Raw genomic sequence first — 25,267 nt, 5'->3', positions numbered from 1 at the left:
CACCACCTTCACCATCATACCGTCATCAGCACCAACCCCATCAACACCATCATCACTGACACAGCATCATTACGCCACCATCACCGTCATCCCCATCGTCGTTGTTACCACCATCACTGTCGGTTACAACATCATCATTGTCAGCGCCACCACTGTCACCCTCATCACCATCACATCAGTGTCGTCATTAGTGACACCACTGAACACTTTCTTGAGCTCCTCAGTGTTCTCTGTGTTTCACGTGTATTTACCCTGCTATTCCTCACGATGACTCTAAGCAGAAAGAGGCAGAGCAGAAACGCCGGCAGGCTGTCTTCACCATCCACCTCACTTCCACCATGCTCTGCTGCTTCCCCAGAAATAAGCCAAAGAAAGGACACTTCTACCAAAATGTCACATCACTGTGATGCATGATTACTTACATAATCTATGTAAGGCACATACCTTGTTGTCTCTAGGTAGCATGCACACAAAGGGCTCGAAATGCAAATGTACATGACATATGTTAATTATAAGTAGAGGACACTATGAAATCATCTATTTTGGGAGATGATTTCCCCAGAATCTCCAATGTAGATTTCTGTGCAGTGTTTTGAGAAAGAGAAGATCCTGGAGATTAACCACTCTTAACATACAAATTGTTAAAATTGCAGCACCAAGGAGCAGAAATACGGTGCAACTATCCAGGGCCACAGCTTCCCACAGAGCAGTCCATCCCACACTCTGATAGGCTCCCATCTACACTCGCAGTGCCTGCCAGGACCCCATCTCAACTCCATGAGCAGCGTCCTCACATCCAGCCTCTACCTCGTCTACACCTGCAGTGACTACCAGGACTCTATCGCAACTCAGTGAGCAGCAGCGTCCCCACATCCTGCCTCTGCCCCGTCTACACTCCCAGTGACTATGCCCCGCTCCAACTCAGTAAGCAGCATCCCCCACCCCGCTAATGCCCCATCCACACATGTGGCAGCATGGAAGGAAATGGGCAAGGTCCGTCCTCCTTCTAATACGCTGACAAGAGCAATGGCTAAAAATTTCCTGTGAAGATACACAGACACACACAAATAAAAAGCTAGCTCATGTGGGCCAGGAGCGGTGGCTCACGCCTGTAACCTCAGCACTTTGGGAGGCCCAGGCAGGTGGATCACCTGAGGCCAGGAGTTTGCGACCAGCCTGGCCAACATGGTGAAACCCTGTCTCTACTAATAATACAAAAATTAGCCGGGCGTGGTGGCGCACACCTGTAATCCCAGCTACTCGGAAGGCTGAGGCAGGAAAATCACTTGAACCCAGGAGGTGGAGGTTGTAGTGAGCCAAGACCATACCACTGCACTCCAGCCTGGGCAACAAGAGCAAAACTTTATCTACAAGAAAAAAATATATATAGTTCATGTGTTCTGTACCAATTTAGCCTGGTACAGTTACACAGGCTCTTTTTCCTTCGCAATGTCATGAGGCGTGCCAATGCTATGGTCCTACTGGAGCCTGGCCAATGTTGCCTGAAGACAAGAATGCTCAACCTTGCAACAGAAGCCCTGCTGAGCTGTCTTCCTGGATGGTCTCCACAAGCCCCTCTTCAAAGGGCCACAGCCGCAGCACCCTGCAGGCCCACTCTTGACAAAAGAAACCTACAGGAAACATGTCATTACCAATCTTCACCAGTGAAAGCCACCCACGGGGCAAGCCTCAGATAAGTCTCGTCAGGGAGGGGCAGGGGAAGAGCTCACCCAAGGGGACCTTCACCACCTCCAGCAAACCAGATGTTTGTAAAGATGCAAAGCTATCCACCAGTTAAAACTCACCACACTAAATATTTCTACCCTTTATTCCCTCATTAATTCTTCCACAGGTATTCATTAACATCCACAACGGAAACATTTTGTAAGCCTATAAATATGTCCTGGGTACCTACAGAAACTGGTCTGGACCTGGATACGACTGGGAACACAGAAAACGTTCATGAATCCACACTGCAGAGCAAGAGGAAAGGGAAATCAATAGGAAACCTGGATTCAATCAGATTACCTGAGGCACAGAAAGTAATGTCAGGAAAGTGGAACGGGAGCCTGAAGGCGGAGGGAGGGACCCACACTCACGTTCTGTATTGGGTCAAGAAAACTGAAGGGACAAGAAGAAAAATGGCAGCAAATGGGTAAGAAGGTGACAGGGAGCTGGGTCACACAGCCTTAGGGAGGCAAGCACCCAAAAAGCGCTATAAAAATGAATTGTTGAGAGCATTAACCAATCAATAATCAATCAATCAAGAATCAATCAACCAAGGTGGTCACTCACAAACTCCGGTACTTGCACAGGCCTTTGTGGCAGGCTGACTGGCAGTGAGGAGACCCCAAGGCTCTTGTTACGCCCAGCCTGTTTCCCACAGCACCGCTTCCTTAGCCAGGTGCCTCCCAAGAGGGAGGTGAAAGCCCCCAGACCACGCTCTGTTGGACACCCGCTCAGGGATGGGGATAAGGCCCAAGATGCTCCCATTCCAGCCAGGGCAGCCCTTGCTGTGCACCTGCCCCACACTGGCAGCACTCAATGTCCACAGGGTCCCCCGCCCGATGTCACAGGGCGGCCGTGTCCGCGCTCTTATCTATTTGCCGTTCTCACTCTCTTCACAGATCCTCACCTCCCCACATCACATCTGCCCAAGAACACTGAGCTGCACTTCAAGATGACTGCTCCTAAAACTCCTGAAGTTTTTATCCTCGGGTATTCAGTTTTACTCTTTCTCATTCTTTCCACATTAACGCTTTTCTTTTCTCAAAAAATCATCACTGGGGCCGGGCACAGTGGCCGACGTCTGTAATCCTAGCACTCTGGGAGGGGAAGTTGGCAGGATCATTTGAGGTTATGAGCTGGAAAACAGCCTGGGCAACATCAAGATCCCATCTCTACAAGAAAGACAATCAATCAATAGTAATAATTGCTAACCCCCTCAACGGGTTCTTATCGTATGGGCATGGTTCATGTGCTCAGGCATGATGTGATCCTCACACAACCCCTTGATGAGTTTCAGTTATTGCCCTCATGAGGCAGACAAGGAAACTGAGGCACAGAGAGGGAGTGGAGCTGAGGTCTGAACTCACATCTATATGGCTCTGGAGTCCACAGGCTTAGCCTTTGAGTCTCTCAAAGATCAATCAATCAACCAATAGAGGTGGCCTTAATCTTCACAAACAGGACACTGAATAAGCTGTGGCAATGAGTAGTATTGATGAAGCACTCAAGAGCTGACAGAGTCCTTTTACATCCCTTGACTCACATGTTCCTCCTAACAGCTTGTGAGCAGGCCAGCCAGGCTTCACTGTCCACTTCACAGTCCGAAGAATCAAGCCCAGAGACAGTGAGACCCACTGGGGCCCGGCCTGCTGCTCTGCCCCAGGTGCCAGCTCCCATCCCTAACATAATTACTTACATAATCTATGTAAGAGACGTACCTTGTTGTCTGTACCTTGTTGTCAACCTGCTCCCCATTTAAGATATCCTCCAACACAAGGCACGGGTGCAAAGGAGATCATCTCTGCATTTACATCAGATATTCAAAGGGATCATATTATAGAATATTGCAAAATGAAAGGAAAGAAAGAAGATTGTACCAATCCCTCAAAAACATGTGATGTCTAACTCAGGAAATCCTGTTAGTACTTGTCTACTTCAAATATGTGTTTGGATGGAAACAAGCCCCCACTGGACTCTGTGAGCAGCCCCCGAAGGTGGGACCACTCATCATCTTGAAAACCAGAAGCACCCTCCCGAGAACCCCAGGCCCTCCACACACATGCCTGTGACTGTCCAGGACTTGTCTGTTCCTCACTGGCCCAGCAGCCTGGTGGCAGATGTCCACCTGTGTGTGGGTGCCCAGCACCTAACACAGTAGGCACCCGACCCATGCTAGCCACAGTGAGCCGGCTGGAGGAGCGAGGGTGATGGGGAGCCTGCCCGTGCACGCTCACCCTAGGCCAGGGCACACATGGCTGAGTCCCGCAAAGGCCAGGCTTCGACCCCATCCTCTGGAATAGAGTTCCTCACAGTTCTTAACACTTCAGGCCTGCCAGCATCCCAGGATTGCCAATACCTGCGCAGGCTCAGTGAAGCACAGCACTGCCCCTTCCCTGGCTTCAAGGACATGGAATCAGAAGTTGCCACTTGTCCTTGACCCCCGCCATGCCCACGCAGACCGTGAGCACCCAGAGAGGAATATTACATCCGTCTGAATAAACCGACAGAAAACAACCCCACAACTTAACATAAAATTCCAGATCACAGTTACTGTAAAACAAATACTTGGATTTATGAGCTTGGCTACACTACTCAGGGAGTTTTATAAATCAAAATCCACCAGCACAATCAACTAACACAACCCAGACGTCCCTGGCATGCAGAAACCTCAAATCCTGACAACCCAGACCGTGGAGAAATATCTGGGAGGAGGCCAGGCCTTATTCCCAGCCACAGAGTTAGAAAACAGGAAGGATTTCAGTTAAAATCCATGCGTAAATTCCACGTGGAGGCGACTGAGGAAGGAGTTGTCTTGTGACGCAGGAGCAGAATTTAGAGGCAGCGAAGGGCTGCTTCCCATCTGATAACCACCACCGGCCAGAAAGTATTCAGATTAAATTTGGCCTGGGTGCCTCCTCCCGCTTTGGGAGCTTCTGGAAGATTCTGTCTTATTGCCACCTCTCTGGATGGGGCAAGTCCGATGCGAGGGCTGAGCTCAGTGCCCGGGTGGGGGTCAACCCCAGGGTAGGGCTGGGTTTGGCCTTAGGGTGGAGGACTCATCACCTCCAACTGCTCTGGAAAGAACTTTGGAAATAACAGCTGGAGCCATTTTACATGGATTTGCCAGAGAAGAACAGAACAGATCAGTGAGCCAGGTCACAAATTCGTCTGGACTGTCATGCAACTTACATTCCCTGTGCACCTACTGGACTCTAGGCCCTTTGCTGAGACTCAGGATGCCCGAGAGACAGCAGTGCACTGCATCCTGGTAGGGGCAGTCGGCCCAGGGGAGCAGAGAGATTCGTAAACAAATGATCAGAACACAGCAAGTTCCTTGAGCTCCTCATCATCCTGACAATGTCCGCACCCCCGGCTCCACCCACCTCCCGAGAATTGCCTGTCCCTCCTCTGTGCCCCCAAGAAGCCTGTAAATACCTCTGATACAGCACTCCTCACACAGGATCCTGTTCCCGCTCACTACTCCACCCTACTAGACTCTGAGCCCTTTGAAGCCTTGGTCACCATGGGCATCGCAATGCACCAGCCACCGCACCTGCTCAGTAAAAACCTGAGGGTTCACCCTGCAAGACAAAAGAGCATTCCACTTTAGGACAGGGGTGTCCGCCCTGTGTACAGGCACCTGGTGAACAACACAGAGCCAGCCCCTTGTGCCTCCTGGGCTCCAGCTGAGGGCAGAGAATCACTGCCCCAGTGAACGTCCAGATGGCTCGCTAGTCATTGGCAGTGGACAGTTCTGGAGGAAGGGCAGATGCTAGGGGATGCAGCGACAGGGCAGGGAGGTGCCTTCCTGAGGACCTGGTGCTCGAGCTGAAACCTGAAGGATGAGGGAAAGGGGCAGAGCAACACGGTCCAGCAAAAGGTCAAAAATGAGCCCTGTGCAGCCAGCCTCTCAAAGCACCTGGGGGAGTCAGGCAGGCACAGCCTCAAAAGGGCCACCACGAGGATGCAGGCACAGGTTCTTCCCACTGGATGGTTTACGGCTTCCCAGAGCCATTCTCTGAGTCAAACAGGAGAGTGGATCTCAAGGACATCCCAGCCTTGGCAGGCAAAGGGTCAGATCTGGGGAAGCTGGGTTAGGAAGGAGGAGTGGGAAGTCTGCAGGGCAATGGAGACCGGGGCTCAGCCTCCAGGAGGAAGGCCAGTAAAGGTGGAGTGGGAGGCAGGGCAGGCGGCAGAGCCTGGCCAGGGGCTCTCCCATTCTGTGGATCTGGGTCCCAGGTATCAACAGGGATGGGTGCCTGCCCCCAAAAGTGGGGACACTGTATAACCCTGCCTCCTCAGAGACAAGCAGGATCATAGACTTGTTGCTTGCATCAAGTTAGAAAACAAAAGTCTCTGTGCCTCAGCAGCCTTTGAAGGCCAAGGGCTCTTGAAGGTGACATTCCCGGGTGTGTCTCCCTTACACATTTCACATCTGCCCGCCTCTGAGCCGCAAGCCTCTGCACAGGTCGTCAGTCCCACCCATGCCCCCACGCCAGCCTCACGGCCTCCACGTAACTTCCCATTCCCCAGAATCCCTGCTCTGATGATGGGGGCTTATCTCGGCCGCCTCAGCCTGCACCACGACACCTCCCGTCCACAGGGCGCCTTGACCTGAACAGACCACAGCACCTCAGGCTGGGGAGCATCCCCAAATACTCCTGGTCTGTAGCACACACATTGACTCAATGATTCTGAAAAAGTTAATGAAAACAATCACGTCTAAAAGATTCCTGAAACATGGAATCCTGTACATTTTTTTAAAAGAATTTCTATTGTTTATTAACATAATTCCTACAGCTATGAGCATAAACATGGTGTCTCCATCAGTTTGGGCTACTATTTAAAAACTACCCTAAACTGGGGGGCTTATAAACAGTTGCTTATTTCCCACAGTCCTGGAGGCTGCAAGCCCACGGTCAAGGCATCATAGATGCGGTGTCTGGAGGGGACCCACTTCCCGGTTCGGAGATGGTGCCTCCTTACCGCATCCTCACATAGCCAAAGGGGCAAGGGAGCTTCCTAGGATCCCTTTCATAAGGGCCCTAATGCCCCTCATGGGGCTTCACCCACACAACATAATCACCTCTCCAAGGCCGCAGTCCTAATGCCACCATCCCGTGGAGGGTTAGAATGTCAACATAGGGATTTTGGGGAGACACAAACATCCTGACCATACACATGGCACATGTGGGGCAGAAAGAAAGAAGAAGGCAGATAATCCCACAGAAAGAAGAAGGCAGACAATTCTCTAACAGAGGTCCGCATGCTCTCAGTACACACACGCCCAAGAGCACAACCCCCACCACGTCCTAAAGCCAGCGGCACCAGAAACCAGAGGTGGGCCCATCCCTCGAGTCAGAATGTCTCTGCCTCCAACGGTGCCCATGGCTGCTGCTTCCTCCCCTTGCCTCCACCAAATGCCTTGAGTGGGGGTCCCTCCTCGGGGATGGAGCCTGCAAGTGCTCCCTGAAGGGTGGTGGCCATCCTTCCTCCAGAAGGTGGAGGTTTTCCTTCATCCGGGCCGGCTCCTGGTTCTTTCTTCTGACAGCGAGCCTCCTGCCATGAAGTCAGCAGGACATGCAGCCTCCCGAGCCTACCACATCTGGCAGAGCTTCTGCCAGTTCCCTCTGCAAAATGCAGCTGTGTGCTGGCCACCACCCACCACAAAGAAAGGACCCAGGGCTCCATGGGGACAGTCCCTATTGAAGCCCAGCAGCCCAGAAGGCTCAAGGAAGAAGAGCTTCACCTTATGGGGCTAAGAGCAGAGCAAGGAGTGAGGGAGGAATTCAGACACACACACACACACACACACACACACACACACACACACACACAAGAACATGCATGCATGCACTGTGTGCACACAGGCTGGAAAGGTGAGCACATCTCACCACACGACCCCCAGGACTCACAGCCAGCACGCTCTGGGCAACTCTCTGGGGAGAAGCTGAACCAGCGCCCTCTGGAAGGGGGCACATCTAGGGTGCAGTGCAGCACTGCCTGCCAGCACAAAGCAGCCTTCCGCTGAGGAGGCGGTGGTCCTCCTCTGCCTCTCTGGCCTGGCAGACCAGGCCCTTTCATGGACGCCCCTCCCTGACTCCCAGCTCTGCACCACTGGGTCTGCATTTCCATGCCTATTTTAGGGTTGAGAAAATGGGCTTCGTAAAGCTTTCCAGGGTGTAAGCAGCACAGCCACAACTTGAACCCACCCACATTCTGATCTCTTTCCACTGCTCTAGACAAGACATCCCATCTTAGCTGAGGAGCCCAGAGCCACAGGCAGGGACACAAGGGGAGCAGGTGCCTGTGTGCCCATAACGCCTGCACCCTGGGTGCCCCTGGACAGGAGCCAGCCAAAACAGGCAATGGCAGCAGCAATGTGTCCCTGTAGTGGAAAGTGAGCAGCAGGGTAGGAGGAGGTGAGGAAGAAGGGGGGATGAGGCAGCCATGAGAAGAGGGATGAAGTCACCTAGCTGCATAGCTGTCCATGAGTGAGTTTCTTCAAGGGAAAAAAATAATGTGGCTCAAAAAAGTTACCACCACTGGCCACGAATCTATTTCACCGATGAGAAACACCAGTGATACACTGGGTTTCTTGGAGTAGAGGAGCGTTAGCCCAACAGGACGAGAGATAACGCTGCACAAGGACCGCGCTGGCAGCCCCACTGCTTGTCCATGTTGAGTGTGTGTGGGGTCTTCCAGGCCAAGGTGGCCTTCAACTCCCAGGGGTGATGCTCTAGGTGTCACACTGCCTCACACCAAAGCAGAACTCCAGAGAGTTCCAAGAGGAGGTGAGAAAGCATCTTTACCAACAGACACATCGATAGATGGGGTGCGGGGCCATCACACTGGGCCTTGTTCTCATGAGTGCCTGGATGTTGCCAGAAACTGTGAAATTTAAACCGTTATCTGGAGCTAGCAGGGCTTACGGCATCTCCCTTAACGACCAGATGACACACAGCAAGATAAGCCTGTTGAACATCTTGTCCAGAGAGAACACTGTTTGTTCCCTCTCTTCTCTTTAAGAACAAAAGCAACTCCTGTGCGTATGCGCGTTCTGTCTCTATCTCCCTGAAGATAAGATAACGGACGTCATAGAGTGCTGACCTCTATAAAGTGGCCTGAACAGGAGGGATCCTTTCACACGAGTCCTCACAACATGGAATGTCTGTGTGCTTGAATGCATTGACTCAGACACACACAGGCAAACACAAGTGTGCACACCCGCATGTCCTCGCACGCATGAACTCAGTCATGCATGCATGAACTGCTTACACAGCCATGAGTACATGCACACACACGCTCAAGCATATATGCACCACTCTGCCGGGCCTCCTCAACCCTCCTGAATATTCCACACATCACATATTTAAACTGCCACAAAACAGAGTTCATGTGGAGCCGGGGGATCGATCTGGGGTCCCGCTCTTGCCCTTTTGAGTCTGTGCAACTGCAGGACAGAGGAAGAGACACAAGTCCCAACCCAGAGAAGGCGCCAAGACGATGCTCCTACAGAGCAAGAAAGAAGACAGGCTCCCCGCCATCCAAGACGGTCGTGCGCGTTTCACGGCGGGAGGCTGTATTTTCTCCAAGCTCTTCTGTTTCATTGCTTCTGTTTACTTTGAAAATAATAAATACTACTTACATGGCAGGAACAGAATACTGACACACTAAAAAGGATGTCTGAGACAGCTCCTCGGTAAATCAGTTCTCGTTTATACAAAGAAGGAAAAATGACTCACCAAGCGGTATAACCAATGCAGCGCAGTCCAGGTCACCGTGGTTAAGTCATGCGAAAGGCCTCTATGTGTACGGAGCTCCCCCGGTGGATTACAGCTCAAGGATGTGTGGTGCAGAGGCTAAGCAAACACACATGCGGCATCTACCACGTGGAGCCACCCACAGCGGGTTCCCTGGGGAGCAATCCTAACACCAGCAGGAAAACTAAGTGCCACACGCTGGCTGTGTGCTTGACGCCTGTCTTCTGCCCTTGCAACAGCCCTTACCCTAAGTCCTAGACCCTGAGCGAGAAGACTTTGCCCCTGTCAGTGGCAAGGCCAGGACCCAGCTCTCTCTGACCTCCGCCTTTGCTCCTAAATCAGACCTGTCCCCACACAGCACCTGACAGGCGGAAGTCAGGTCAAGGGGAACTCTGGACTGTGCAACTTTGCCTGAGATGTCATCACAGGGTGAGAAAGCTGAGAACAAGCCCACGGTGTCCCTGCTGGTGCCATGCTGCTCAAGACAGCTCTCCCCACACCCCCCGACAGCTCTGCTGGCACAGGACCAGGGCTCTGGGATCGACACCAGGCATGACAGCTCTGATTCCCAGGCTCTCTGAGCTGCCAGTTTCATCGTTCCAATTCAACCACAACTTTCCTTTTCCTTCTTTTCACACTTGAGAGTCGTAGTTAGAGACCAAAATTTTAAAATATGAGCATTTCTGCAAGGGCGACATTAAAAGTCAGAGAGACTCCTTGGGCTTCTATTTTTGCCGTGTTCCTGGAAAGGCACAAAGCCCCTACTGGACCCTATAGGGTGGGACATGGAGGGGCTGCTGTATTTGCCCATAGACATTTTGGAACAAGCCTGATGGAGGACACCAGTCAGAGAGCATCGGTGTTATTTCTCATTACCTTACACTGCAGGCCGCAAACAGAAGGGCCAACACACTTGGCTGACATGGCTCTCTTGAACTGAACAAGCTGTGCAGGGGAATGGTCAGTGACAGGCCATGGCATTCACAGATGACCATAATATCACCCACTGCAGTGCTGTTTACAAATAGGGGCTTAAAATACAGTGGCTCATGCCTGTGATCCCAGCACTTTGCGAAGCCAAGGCAAGAAGATCACTTGAGGCCAGGAGTTTAAGACTAGCCTGGGCAACATAACGAGACTCTCTGTCTTAAAAAAAATAAGAAAATTAGCCGGCATGTGGCGCATGCCTATAGTGCAGCTACTGGGGAGGCTGAGGTGGGAGGATGGCTTGGGCCCTGGAGGTCAAGGCTGCCGTGAGCCCTGATCATGCCACTGCACTCCCACCTGGATGACAGAGCAAGACCCTGTCTCAAAAAAAAAAAAAAAACGTCCTGAATCACAGGGTGTCACATCAGTTTGCTCTGAGTACACTGTAGCCCCTGTTCTCTGCCTTGGATGCAGATCTAGATGAATTACACAGACAGCTGCCTGGTCTCTGGCTTCTCCTTAGAGACCAGGTAGCCAGTACCCACCACTCATCCAACACATTCTTCAGCACTGACTTCTCCAAGGGGCCGAGTCGGAGGAGGGGCACCCCAGCCTTCTCACCCAGGCTCAGGCCTCTGAAGTATAAAAGAATCCCGCCGGGCGCGGTGGCTCAAGCCTGTAATCCCAGCACTTTGGGAGGCCGAGGCGGGTGGATCACGAGGTCAAGAGATCGAGACCATCCTGGTCAGCACGGTGAAACCCCGTCTCTACTAAAAATACAAAAAATTAGCTGGGCATGGTGGTGCGTGCCTGTAATCCCAGCTACTCAGGAGGCTGAGGCAGGAGAATTGCCTGAACCCAGGAGGCGGAGGTTGCGGTGAGCCGAGATCGGGCCATTGCACTCCAGCCTGGGTTACGGAGTCTGACGAAAACCCCCTAACAAAAAAAAAAAAAAAAAAAAAAAGAATCCCTAGAGCCCCTTAGAGGCCCCGGGTCACATCTGCAACCCATTAGGTTTGATGCGTGCATCTTTCCATCATAGGCACCCTACTCTAAAGCAGCCATGAGAGACCACTTGCAGGGTCTGCAGGGAGGAAGGCACTGAGGGGGAGGTCCCAACAGCACAGAAGCCCACAGTCTGAGATTCTGCACATTTTCTAAAGGAAATCCCTAACCCCACAGATGAAAACGACGCCAAAGAGAAACCCCAGCACTCTCCAAGGGTCTAGTCAAGAATTAATTAGCAAACAGCACAGTTAGGTTATGAGGAAGTCAACTGGCTTTCCTGGTTCAAAGATGTTCTGTGTGGTGTACCCCACTGGTCCGCTCAGCAGCCCTATCCCCAACCATTCCCGCATTCATTAAAATCACACGTCTCATACTAGATTTATTAACGCAGTCACAAAAGAATTAGCAAGTTCCATTCATTACTTGATGTCTAAACATCAAGCAGCCAAGCTGGTGGCTTAGCTTAGTGACAGGATCTGAAAGGAGGCCATACCAAAATGAACCCTAATTCTAAAGACTGAAAAATTTCATTTGCAAACTTGAGTAAGAGATCTGAAAGTCAAATTAAATAAACTGAGTTACTGACACTTCAGAGCAGACCAGAGAATAAATTATTAATTTACACATTGCTGCCTCCTCTCCCATTGAGGAAATCTGCTCTTTCTGTAAAAATGTCCTCATGAGCATGTATCTGTGTAAATACGGTTGGACCCTGCTAAGTAAGGCAGGGTAAGGGGACACATAAGTTAACAAGGGGAATTTCATGATTTAACTTTCGGAAACTCCCCCAAAAAAGTTTTCTTTTTGTTTTTTTGTTTGTTTTGCTTTGGATTAATCAGCGAGAGAATCATAAACACGGACTTACCTCGGCATGAAATGCCTTGACCATCAATAATCTGTTTGCAAACTCCGCACACTTTGGATTTTTTTTTGAAGGCCTTGTTCTTAAAAGTGTGCAGACTCGAGGATAATTCTTCTGGCTGAAAAAGTAAAGGAAGAAACTGTCAACATTTCCTCTCATAGTTTGTTTCTTTTTTCTTTTCCTTTTCGGGAGATAATAAATCTAGTGGAATTTGTAAAGAGCAAAAACAGGAACTTTAGCAAGCAAACAGAGAAAAAGAAGCCATCCTGGTGATCTAAACTTCCTAAGACGAGCCACAGATACCCTGTCAGCATTCCCAGTTCCAGAGTCCTAGATGGACACTCACTCTCACCCAACTCATCAATCCCCACATTACATCAACCAACATCATGATGTGAAAATGCACTCCCTTCCAGACTTGAGCCACAGAGCCACAAATTCTGTGACAAATTAATCCACATACCCTTTTAGACTCTCAATCCTTTTTCTTCTGGAAGAATTAATTAGCAAACAGCACAGTTATGTTATGAGGAAGTCAACTGGCTTTCCTGGTTGAAAGATGTTCCAGAATCACCACTAAGCCCTTGAGCCTCTCTAAGCCTCTCATCACCTTGAGCCTCTCTAAGCTCTTCTGCAGAAGAGACAGTTCAGCCTGTGATACATGTGTGGTTCTTCCTCAAACACAATTACAAGCATTAGCACTTGGAAAAATGAAACGCTCAGCCACCTATTCATGTTTGCAGAGACAAAGCTCACAGTTATATGATAATCTTATAAGAATTCAATTTGCTTTGAGAGTCAAGCACCAATCATACCTATTTGATGATATGTGACCATGTATTCTATCAGTACCTAATATCCATGTGGATTCATTGAAGCCATTACTCACCCACTGGAATAATTAAATTTATTTGAAAAGATGAAATAGTATCTAGAATGTGGAATAAATGGTACAACTACTTTAGAAAATGGTTTGACAATGTCTTATAAACTTAAGCATACACCTATCCTCTGACTCAGCAATTCCATTCTTATTTACACTCAAAAGAAATAAAATTCTATGTCCATAAGAGCAAGAACGGTCCTAACAGCTCTATATTACCCAAGTGTCCATCGTAAGGAGAACAGATAAAAATAACTATGGTATATCCATACAATGGAATACTATTCAGGAATATACAAGCACGAACCACATATGACAACATGCATGAACATCTAAAAACATTATTTTAGCTGAGAGACGCCAGGAGTACACAGTGAGTGACCCTACTTACAGACTGTACACCAGCAGGCAGTCTACCTTCAGAGAAGTAATAATGGTTACCTCGAGGGGTGTGTGTAGTGCCTACAAAGGGCATGAGGAGGGTTTCTGGGTGAAGAAAGTGTTTGACTTCCCACTCTGGGTGATGGTGACACAGCAATACCCACATTTAAAGTCATTAAGCTGCATGCCTAAGATTCTCACATTTTACTGTCTAAAGACCTATAAGAAAGTTGAATATATATATATATAAAGAAACAATCCCCGCTGGGTGCAGTGGCTTATGCCTGTAATCCCAGCACTTTGGGAGGCTGAGGCGGGTAAATCACAAGGTCGGGAGTTCAAGACCAGCCTGGCCAATATGGTGAAACCCTGTCTCTTCTAAAAATACAAAAATTAGCTGGGTGTAGTGGCGCATGCCTGTAGTCCCAGCTGCTTTGGAGGCTGAGGCAAGAGAATCGCTTTAACTCAGGACGCAGAGGTTGCTGTAAGCCGGTATTGTGCCACTGCACTCCAGCCTGGGTGACAGAGCAAGACGCCATCTCAAAAAAAAAGGCACAATCCTGGAAAGATGTTAGTAATATAGTGTTAAAGATATGGTAAGACAATGTTAAGCCATGTGATAGTATTTGTATTTTTTAAAAAAACCTATAGGGCTGGGCATGGTGGCTCACACCTGTAATCCCAGTTCTTTGGGAGGCCGAGGCACGTGGATCACCTGAGGTCAAGGGTTCAAGATCAGCCTGACCAGTATGGTGAAACCCTGTCTCTACTAAAAATATAAAAATTAACTGGGCATGGTGGCATGCACCTGTAGCCCCAGCTACTATATATGAACTTCCACTTCTGATTTGATGTAGTACCAGGAACTGGATTTATCCTCACCTGAAGTAACCAAAAAAATGTGCAAAGTATATGAAAACAAGGCACTACACAGGAAATGGAGAATGGTGATACCTCGGAGACAAGAAAGAATGAGGCAAACTCCACAACTGCCCCTAGATTGCTGCCCTGAGTAAGCTTCCAGGCTGCAGCTAAGGAAGAGGGACCCCAGGCTGAACCCAGAGTACCGCCTGGGCTTAGGAGAAGGTGCTCAGAGTCCAGGGAGAAGAAGGCAACAACGGTTTGCTAGACAGAGTACCACAGAACAGAGAGCTGCAAAGAGCTCTGACGACCTGCCTTCCTGCAGAAGGTCCCTTCAAGCCTTCAGCTGAGTATTGATGAGCCCATGCATGGCCGTGTGTGTGTGTGTGTGTGTGTGTGTGTGTGTGTGTGTATACAAAAAGTATCTTCAGCTGAGTACTGATGAGCCCGTGCACGGCCGTGTGTGTGTGTGTGTGTGTGTGTGTGTGTGTACAAAAAAATCTTCAGCTGAGTACCGATGAGCCCGTGCACGGCCGTGTGTGTGTGTGTGTGTGTGTGTGTATACAAAAAATATCTTCAGCTGAGTACCGATGAGCCCATGCACGGCCGTGTATGTGTGTGTGTGTGTGTGTGAATACAAAAAGTATCTTCAGCTGAGTACTGATGATCCCATGCACAGCCGTGTGTGTGTGTGTGTGTGTGTGTGTGTGTGTGTGAATACAAAAATATCTTCAGCTGAGTACTGATGAGCCCATGCACGGCCATGTGTGTGTGTGTGTGTGTGTGTGTGAATACAAAAATATCTTCAGCTGAGTACTGATGAGCCCATGCACGGCCGTGTGTGTGTGTGTGTGTGTGTGTGTGTGTGTGTGTATACAAAAAGTATCTTCAGCTGAGTACTGATGAGCCCATGCATGGCTGTGTGTGTGTGTGTGTGTGTGAATACAAAAAAATCCAGCACGAAAATACCTAGCACCAAAGTAAACTTCTCAGTGTCTACTATCTAGTCTAAATTTTTTTTTCTTTTTTATTTTATATATATATATATATATATATATATATTTTTTTTTTTAATAAAGATGGGGTTTCACCATGTTGATCAGGCTGGTCTTGAACTCCCGACCTCAGGTGATCCGCCCGCCTTGGCCTCCAAAGTGCTTGGATTACAGGCGTGAGCCACCACGCCCAGCTATCTAGTCTAAAATTATCAGTCACTCAGAGACAGAAAAACACAGCCTATAATGAGAAAAAATAATCAGTCAACTGAAACTGCCCCAGAACTGACAGAGATGTTAGAATTAGCAGGCAATGATGTTAAAAGGGTTATTTTAACTATGCTACATGCTACAAAGTAGAGACCTGAAAGACATAAAAAGATCGAAATCAAACATCCATAGAAGGAAATGTAAAAATATGAGATGCAAGATACACTGGATGAGATTATTGGCAGATTAGATCCTTCAGAAGAACAGGTGGATGAACTTGACGACATCACAGTACAAACCTCCCAATATAAATTACAGAGTGATGAGGCAACCTAAATAAATAACTTAATGAGTATCAGTAAAGTGTGGGAGAGCCTTAAACAACATAACATACATGTAATGGAGACTTTGAAGGAGAAGGGAGGAAAAGGGCAATATTTGAAAAAATAAATAATGGCTGAAACTTTTCAAACCAGGAAGAAAATTATAAACTCATAAATCCAAGAAACTCAAGAAATTTCTTGGCTAGGCACGGTCGCTCACACCTGTAATCCAAGCACTATGGGAGGCCAAGGTGGGTGGATCACCCGAGGTCAGGGGTTCGCAGCTTGGCCAACACGGCAAAACCCCGTCTCTACCAAAAATACAAAAAATAAGCTGGGCAGGGGTGACAGCCCCTGTAATCCTAGCTACTTGAGAGGCTAAGGCAGCAGAATCGCTTGAATCCAGGAGGTGGAGGTTGCAGTGAGCCGAGATCACGCCATTGCACTCCAGCCTACACAACAAGAGCAAAACTCCATCTCAAAAAAAAAGATATGTATTTCTAGCAGAAGAAATGTGACAGGAATACTCCAAGGCACAAATAATCGAATTGCTTAAACCCAGTAATAAGAGAAAAATCTTAAAAACAACCACAGGACCAAAAGACACATTACACACAAGGGACCAACCATTTGGATACAGGTTTCTCGTCGATTTAAAAAACGTAAGTGAGAAGACAGCAATGTGATAGAAAATACCAAAAGTTAGACACAAAGAAGGGAATAGACACCAGGGCCTGCTGGAGGGTGGAGGATGGGGGGAGGGTGAAAACTGAAAAACTACCTGTCGAGTACTATGCTTATTACCTGGGGGAGGAAATAATCTGTACACCAAACCCCCACGACACACAATTTACCTATATAATAAACCCACACATGTACCCCTGAACCTAAAAGTTAAAAAAAAATAATAATAAAATAAAATAAAACAAAATGCTGAAAGAAATCCTGTCAATCTAGAATTCTGTACCCAACAAAAATAGGGCTTAAAAATAAAAGCAAAAACTTCTTAAAATATGCAAAAAATATATACAAATGAAGCCAAAAAATTCATCACCAGCTGACACATATGACATTAAAGACAGTGGCTGGGCAAAAAGGACACAGCAGATGGAAATACGGCTTTACACCAACAAATGAAGAGCACCAGAAATGCTAATTCCATCGGTAAATTTATGAGTTTTTCTTATTATTTAAAGCTCACCAAAAGATAACTGTTTAAACAATAGTGTAATGTGACACATGTAAAAGTCAATGTTCTAATAAAACAGCACAAAGTTCAGGAAAGGAGAAAAGGAAACATACTATTGACAACAGCGACTGCTACCATCACACTGCCTGCAGCAGGGAGGCACGGCTGGGGCTGCCCTCTCCATGGAGCCAGTGGGAGTTCTGCCCCTTCTAAGTTGGGGTGGGAACTCCCTGGGTACCACTGCAGCTGCCAAATTGTAGCTGTGGATCCAAGCCTCCCTGTGCTCTTGGCTGGGGCCAGGAGGAGGCAGGATCTGCCCTACAAGGTACAGCCACAGCTGCCATCCACAGCTGCAGACCCGGGCCTTTCACTCCACCAAGCAGGCAGGAGCTGCGGACAAGCAGGAGCTCCCTGAGTGCAGGCAGCTGCAGCCACCCTTCCAGGCATAGGACCCAGGCATCTCTGCAGCCTGCACCCTCAGGGGCATGGGAAGGTCCCCCAATCTCTGCTGGCTCAAGGGTGTCTGTTCCCACTGCCTGGCCTGTCTCCTCTCCCAGCCTCCTGCTTCTGATCTCAGAGCAGGGTTGGGGATGAGTTCCGGGGCCTTGAATGGCAGTGGGAGGCAAAGTCCTGGGCAGAAGAGGGTGGGTTCTCAGTAAGGTCCCACCTTTAGGCCTGGGAGGGCCTGTGGGCTGGGAGCGAACTGCCAGTCCCACAGACTGGAGTGGGTACTCATGGTGCCTCTTCCAGCTCACCCATGACCTCCCATGGACCAATGAGCAGGCACCTCCTCCCCACTGAAGGCTTTTCTAGGTTCAAGAGAGAGAACTGAGAGAATGGAGAGACCACAAGAGGGCAAGACCAGCTGCAGAGAGAACTACCCTCTCCAGGGCCTCCTCTCTGCTGAGCGCAGCAGAGGTCAGGATGACCTGCCTACAGAGACGAGCTGCGCACTGTGGTCTCCTCTGGGTGTTTAACACTTAATAAAGCTCATCTTCATGTTCTTCATTCTTCGCCTGTCTGCGTACCTCATTCCTCCTGGACACAGGACAAGAACTCAGGCAAAGACGCCACTGGCCACAGAGGTTTCCAGTCAGAAAATGAACACCCCAAGGAGCCTTATAACATTATTATAAGGCTCTCATAGCATTCATGAAGTAGATATAATATCACTTGAAAGTAGCCTGTGATGTTGCAGAGGTATAATAAAAACCCCAGAGCAACCACTAAAATCACAAAGTATAGGTAATAAGCAAATGAGAGATAAAATGAAATAATAAAAATTATTCAATTCATCTAAATGGCAAAAGGAAATAAAAGCAGAACAAAAAATAGGTATGAGAAATAGAAAACAAGCAGCAGGATGACAGATTCAAACCTCACCATATTAATAATCAAATTTACATAAATAGTCTAAATAGCTCAATTAAAAGTCAACAAGAATTGTCATATTATATATATTTTTTAAAAAGACAAGGGGTAGAAGAAAAGATACCATGCTGATCTTAATCAAAGGAAAGCTGGAGTGGCTATATTAGACAAAGTAGGCTACAGATCAAAGAACGTTACCAAGGATATAGAAAGTCCTCTCATAATAATAAAAGGATTGATTCCTCAAGAATACATAACAATCCTAAACATTTAATCACTGATATGGTTTGACTGTGTCCCCACCCAAATCTCATCTTGAATTCCCATGTGGTGTGGGAGGGATCCAGTGAGAGGTAACTGAATCATGGGGGCATGTCTTTCCCCTGCTGTTCTTGTGATACTGAGTAATTCTCATGAGATCTGATGGTTTATAAGGGGGAGTTCCCCTGCACAAGCTCTCTCTCTTTGCCTGCTGCTGTGTGAGATGTGCCTTTCACCTTCCACAATGATTGTGAGGCCTCCCCCAGCACATGGAACTGTGAGTTCATTAAACCCTTTCTCCTGTATAAATTGTCCAGTCTCAGACATGTCTTCATCAGCAGCATGAAAATGGACTAATACAATCGCCCAATAAAAAACTTCATGGCCAGGCCCGGTGGCTCATGCCTGTAATCCCAGAACTTTGGGAGGCCAAGGCAGGTGGATCACCTGAGGTCAGAAGTTCAAGACCAGCCTGGCCAACATGGTGAAACCCTGCCTCTACTAAAAATGCAAAAATATTAGCCAGGCATGGTGGCAGGCACTTGTAACCCCAGCTACTCAGGAGGCTGAGGTGGAAGAACTGCTTGAACCTGCGAGGCAGAGGTTGCAGTTAGCCAAGATCGCGCCACTGCCCTCCAGCCTGGGCGTCAGAGTAAGACCCCGTCTCAAAACAAAAAACAGGACACTTCAAAATACATGAAATAAAAACTGATAGAACTGCAAAGAGAAACAGACCAATGTATAAACAGTCAGAAATTCACTACTCCTTGTTATGAACGAAATTGTTTCCCCTTAAAAATTCCTATGTTAAAGCCCTAACCCTCAGAATGACTTTATTTGGAGATAGGGCCTTTAAATAGGTAATTAAGGTTAAATGAGGTCATCAGGGTAAGCCCTAATCCAACATGACTGGTGTTGTTATAAGAAAAGGAAAAGACAGCAGGGATGCATGCCACAGAGGAAAGGCCATCTGAGAGATTAGGCAGCCACCTACAAGCCAGGGAAAGAGGCCTCAGAAGAAACCAACCCTGCCAACATCTTGATCTTGGACTTCCAGGCTTCTGAACTGTGAAACAATAAATTTCTGTTCTGTAGGCCACACTGTCCAAGGTATTTTCTTATGGCACCCTTATAAAACTAATACAACCTCATTAATAAGCAATGAAAAACACAGTCAGAATATAAGCAAAAATACAGAAGATCTGAACATTATCAAACAGCTCACCTAAATAGCATGTACAGAACACCTGACCCAATAGCAACAGAAAGCACATTCTTTCCAAATCCCTATGGAAGGTTTACCAAAGTAGACCATATTCTGGGAGAAACAAGTCTAAATAAACAACACATTCTAGTCAAACTAAAAATGATCTCTGCCCACAATAGGATTAAATTAGAAAACAGAAACAGAAATATCTCTGGAAAATCCTCAAATATTTGGAAATTAAATGACATACTTCTAAGTAACTCATGGGATGATACACCAAGACAAGCTGGGCTTGATTAATCTAGGAAGGCAAAGTTCATTTATTATAACACTCAAAAACCAATGAATAAACTTAAGAAAAACACTGCATGGCCTTCTCCATTGATGCCGAAAAACCACTGACAAAATCCAACTTTCATTTCCTTATACAAACTCTCAGTCAGGTAAGAATAGAATGGAATTCTCTCAACTTGGTAAAATGTATCTAGGTGAAACTGACAGCAACCATCATGCTTACTGATGAAAGACTAAATGCATTCTCTTTAAGTTCTGGAACAAGGCAAAGATGTCTGCAATCAACACCTCTACTTAATATTGTGCTAGAGATTCTAGCCAGGGCAATCAGGCAAGAAAAGGAAATAAAAAGCATCCAGTTTGGAAAGGACAATGTAAACTTGCCTTTTGTCACTGATGACTGTCTATGCAGAAAAAAATCTGATGAAATCTACAGAAAGCTTCTAGAACTGACAAGTGAATTTAGCAAAGCTGAAAGATACAAGATTAATATACAAACTCACTGTATTTCTATATACCAGCAATGAATGTCCAGAAATTGGAATAAAAAATAATTACTACTTAAAATAGCACCAAAAATATTAGATACTCCAGGAAAATCCTGGCAAAGGCTATGAAAGACATATGAACTAAAAACCACAAAACACTGCTGAAGGAAATTAAAGAAGACCTAAATAATTGAAGAGCTATATCATATTCAGAGGTTGGAAGATGCAATATAATTAAGGTACAATTCTTCCAAATTAGTCTATAGATTCAACACAATCTCAATCAAAATCCCAGCAGGCTTTTTTTGGTTAAAAAACAATTGGCAAACTGATTCTAAAATGAATGTGTAAATGCAAATCACTTAGTCGCACCAAAACAACTGTGAGGACTGCACACAGTGAAGTGTACAATTTGATATGTTTTCTAACATACTTTGAAAATGTCTCTTCAGTGAAAAAACACTAAACTGAATGTCAATTAAAATGTGCTCTTGGGGACAGGGCATGGTGGCTCATGCCTGTAATCCCGGCACTCTGGGAGGCCGAGGCAGGTGAATCACCTGAGGTCAGGAGTTCGAGACAAGCCTGGCCAATGCGGCAAAACCTCATCTCAACTAAAAATGCAAGAAATCAGCCGGGCATTGTGGCGGATACCTGTAGTTCCAGCTACTCAGGAGGCTGAGCAGGAGAATCGCTTGTGCACAGGAGGCGAAGGTTGCAGTGAGCCGAGATCGCACCACTGCAGTCCTGCCTAGGTAAACAAAACGAAAAAAACTCTGTCTCAAAAAAAAAAAAAAGTATGCTCTTGGGCCAGAAGCCATGGCTCACGCCTATAATCCTAGCACTTTGGGAGGCTGAGGAGGGCAGATCACCTGAGGCCAGAGTTCAAGACCAGCCTTGCCAACATGGCAAAACCCCATCTCTACTAAAAAAAAAAAAAAAAATACAAAAATTAGCTGGGTGTGGTGTTACATGGCTGTAACCCCAGCTACTTCGGAGGCTGAGGCAGGAGAATTGCTTGAGCCCAAGAGGCAGATGTTGCAGTGAGCTGAGATCCCGCCATTCCACTCCAGCCTGGGTGACAAGAATGACACTCTGTCTCAAAAATAAAATAAAATAAAATAATTTTTTAATGTGCTCTTGAAGTCCTACAAAACTGAAGAATACAGGGTTTTGAATGAACACTATGAATTCTAATGTTCAAAAAAGATAATTCTCTCCTGAGATCTGATTATCATCTCTTTCAAAGGAAAAGCATATATTCAGTACACAGACCACAACTCCTTACTCCTTTACCAATAGCAGACATAACTAATCATTGGCCTTAGAATCCTTCATAATTGAGAACTCCATGAGCACCAACAAAGAACTGGGATTGGCAGAGGTCTGATTCCAATAACACCACTCCAACTTTAAAACAAGCTTCAGGACCATCCCCATTCTTTGCCCTGCTATTCAGGCTGTCTGGAATGTTGGTAACTTGTCATTTTCTCTGGCGACTATTTCTAGCTTCACCCTGCCAAATCCTCCCTGCTCACTTCGCGTTCCTCTGTAGTCCTGTGGCAGCCTTGTCACTTAAGCATCTCCTTGTCTTTTTGTTGATCTGGTCATGACTGTCAAGTAAGGGACAGTGTCCTGAACCAAGCAGAAGCCTTCACGTAAGTTCTGATACCTACACTGCAAGCTCTCTGGCCCAAGACAAGTCACAATCTCTTTTAAATAGAAAAAATACTCTCCTCCTCCTGTTTCTTAACAGCTCCTGTAAATGACCAAATGCTATCCCATCTATCAGTTCACAGGAATCACTGGGGCAGTTTTTTAAAACAACTGACCCAGGCTCCACCCCCAGACCAATTAAATCAGATTACCTGGAGGTGGAATCAGAACACTGGAATGTTGTCAACCCCCTCAACCCAACTCCATCCCGTGATTCTAATTTGCAGCCAAGACAGAACCACCACTGTATTTAACAGACTATACTATAAGGCTCTATATACATTTAAGGCCCTGTTATTATGTAGTTGTTCCTATGTTGGTAACTGGTTTTTTTTCAAAGAGATTGCATTCTTTCTGATAACAGAGGTTGTGTGTTCAATGCCCTGCGAAAGAAGGATAATGATGCTGCTAATTATGCAGTTGGTAACATTAGCCAAGTGCTTCTGTGTCATTACCGTAATCACCACTAGTCTACAAACCGCGATGGTGAGATGCAAAACTGAGTTGCAAGACCACACAGCCAAAGGGCGAGGCATATGAGACTCAGGCCCCATATGCCTCAAGCCCCAGATTCACGCTCAGACAAGAATACCATTCAAACACCTAACAAACACATTTCTCTATTGCAGTGCAGCAGCTGGCACATACTTTTCACTTTTATTGCAGTTATTTGTTTAGATGCCTTCTCTCCTGTGCTAGATTGCAATTTCCTAGATGCACGACACCAGGCTCTTTCCCCTTTGTCCTCTTAGGACCCTGCCCAGCGCCTGGCAGACAGTGGACCATGGACCCTCAATTAATATTTGTTGAGCAAATGAATTAGCCACAGTCTGTGGGCCAAGGAAAGATACTGTGACCTTTTATTCCTTACAAACACCTTTATTCCAACCAAGGAGAAAGAGGCACTGTTTTCCTGCAGCTTTCTTGCCCACTGGTCCACAGCTAGAAAACTTAAAGAGGGAAACAGCAGAAGCACTGTTGCGAGGGTTCAGCCACTTGAATTGCTGGATCCCTGAGGAGTCCATTTAAGATAGTGTAATAACATCTGCTCACGCTTCATCTGTACATAACATCTCTATTGTGAAATGAGACCAGACGGGATTAGACTGCCCTTGTTTTCACCTGATACTGTGCTTTCATTTCTCCCAAAGGGGGAGAGGAGGCAGCAATGCTGAAGCATTTAGCAGGCCCAGTTCAGGAATCTAAATTGCACTTAATTGTTAGGAGCAAAATGTTGGAAGGGTAGAGAGAGCAGGCTGCTGGTTCCACAAGGACTCCCTGAGGGGGACACAGTAATTAGTGCTGGTCTTGATTGTGAGGTCTCTTCTGAGAAAGAAAAATCTCTGCAAAATTGAACAGGGAGGTGCTCCACATGAATGCTCCACTCTGCCGAAATGCAAAACCGCAGGGACCTCTCGGATAGGTTCTCCCGGCTAAAGGTCGCCCTGGCAAAATGGTTACACACGCAAAAGCGCAAAGCTGCATCAGCACAATCCCTCCCAACTATGTTTTCCTTTTAGGAAGTACTCAGATCCACCATAGTAAGAGGTGGGCATTCAGGCACCTGGAAACCTTCAGACCCATTCTGGAGAGGCAGACACTGATCAAAAACACATTCCCAGCCCAACTTCACTCTGATATCAAACAGCCAGAAACACTTCCGGGCCTCAGAGACATTTCCCAGCCCACAGGGGGCCGGTATCTGGGGCAAGAGGGACACCCTCCACATCCAGCACACATTGTTCCCACACTTCCAGGCAGCAGCGTCTGACGGCTAGACTTTAAACGGCAATGCAGCACACCTCAAGTAAACTAGCTGACATTTTGACAGTTTTTTACTCCACAGAACCTTAAAAAACCTTTCAGAAAAACAAATGCAATAAATGCCTGATTGTTAAATTTGGGGAAAAGGCGGCTGAACCTAGCGGGGAGCCAACCAGCAGCGCTCCGTTTAATTCAAACACCGTGAAGGACCGTCCTGTGGACCACAGGGCGCCACAGGAAGCCATACGGTCCCCAAGGAAACTGTAAGGATTCCTAAATCCCAGAGCATCCCCCACATCTTTGCAGAGCTAAAATGCCCTTTACCTTTGCAAGAAACACGCGCAGGAACCCATGAAGCCTTTTCAAGAGGCAGTTGGGTTAGAAAGAGCTAAGCCCAAACTCTCTTCCGCGGTTACCAGAAGCTGCCCCCAAAAGGCAAAGCTCCGCTGGCCCTCCCGCTCCTTGTCCTGCGCGCGCGCACACAAGCGTACACACGCACCCACCAGGACTCTGTCACGGGCCAGCGTACACACGCGTGCACACACGGACGTGCGCTCACAAGCACACACGCGTGGACATGCAGACGAGGATGCACAAACACACACCGACATACGCGCACGGACAAGGGTACACGCAGACACACGGGCACAGGCCGGTACACACGGACACAGCGCCCACGGGCACGAGCGCACAACCTGCGCATCCCACGTGCATGCGGCCCCGAAGGCTCCCGTGCCTCGCGCCCCTGGCCCCGCACCCCAGCTCCGAGCCGCACTTACCTGGCGCCGGCGCCGGCGCGCCCGGGTCCCGCGCGCGAACCCTCCCGGTGGCCCGGGGGTCAGGGCGCGCAGCCGCATGGCCGACCCTCCCGCTCGCGGGGAGCCCGGCCCGGCCAGGCGAGGACGGCCGCCGACCCCACCCCAGCGGCGGTCAGGGCAGAGGATGCCTCCCGAGTCCCCTGCGCACAGAAGTCCCAGGAAATGGCCAACCCGGGAGGACCGAAGGGCTCTCCGTGGCCCCCGGACCAGGTCCCAGC

The 25,267-nt window shown here is 47.8% G+C and overlaps 1 protein-coding gene across 12 annotated transcripts in view; it reads right to left on the bottom strand.

Annotated features, from left to right (window-relative positions):
• TNS3 (tensin 3) overlaps nucleotides 1-25,267 on the bottom strand; it is a 315,320-nt gene that overhangs the window by 243,080 nt on the left and 46,973 nt on the right. For 10 of the 12 annotated variants that reach the window (XM_032244265.1, XM_032244267.1, XM_032244273.1 and 7 more), the window contains one exon: nucleotides 12,292-12,406. In XM_032244265.1, the coding sequence (XP_032100156.1) occupies nucleotides 12,292-12,406 (115 nt within the window). Of the gene's footprint in view, nucleotides 1-12,291; nucleotides 12,407-25,010; nucleotides 25,080-25,267 lie in introns of those variants that run through there. The other 2 variants (XM_032244263.1, XM_032244266.1) reach the window with 1 other exon arrangement.

The sequence above is a fragment of the Sapajus apella genome, unplaced genomic scaffold (genome assembly GCF_009761245.1).
Source record: "Sapajus apella isolate SASKATOON/1434 unplaced genomic scaffold, GSC_monkey_1.0 scaffold54, whole genome shotgun sequence".
Classification (NCBI taxonomy): Eukaryota; Metazoa; Chordata; class Mammalia; order Primates; family Cebidae; genus Sapajus; species Sapajus apella.
Note: the sequence above shows the minus strand (reverse complement) of the source record. Positions and strands in the feature narration are given on the sequence as shown.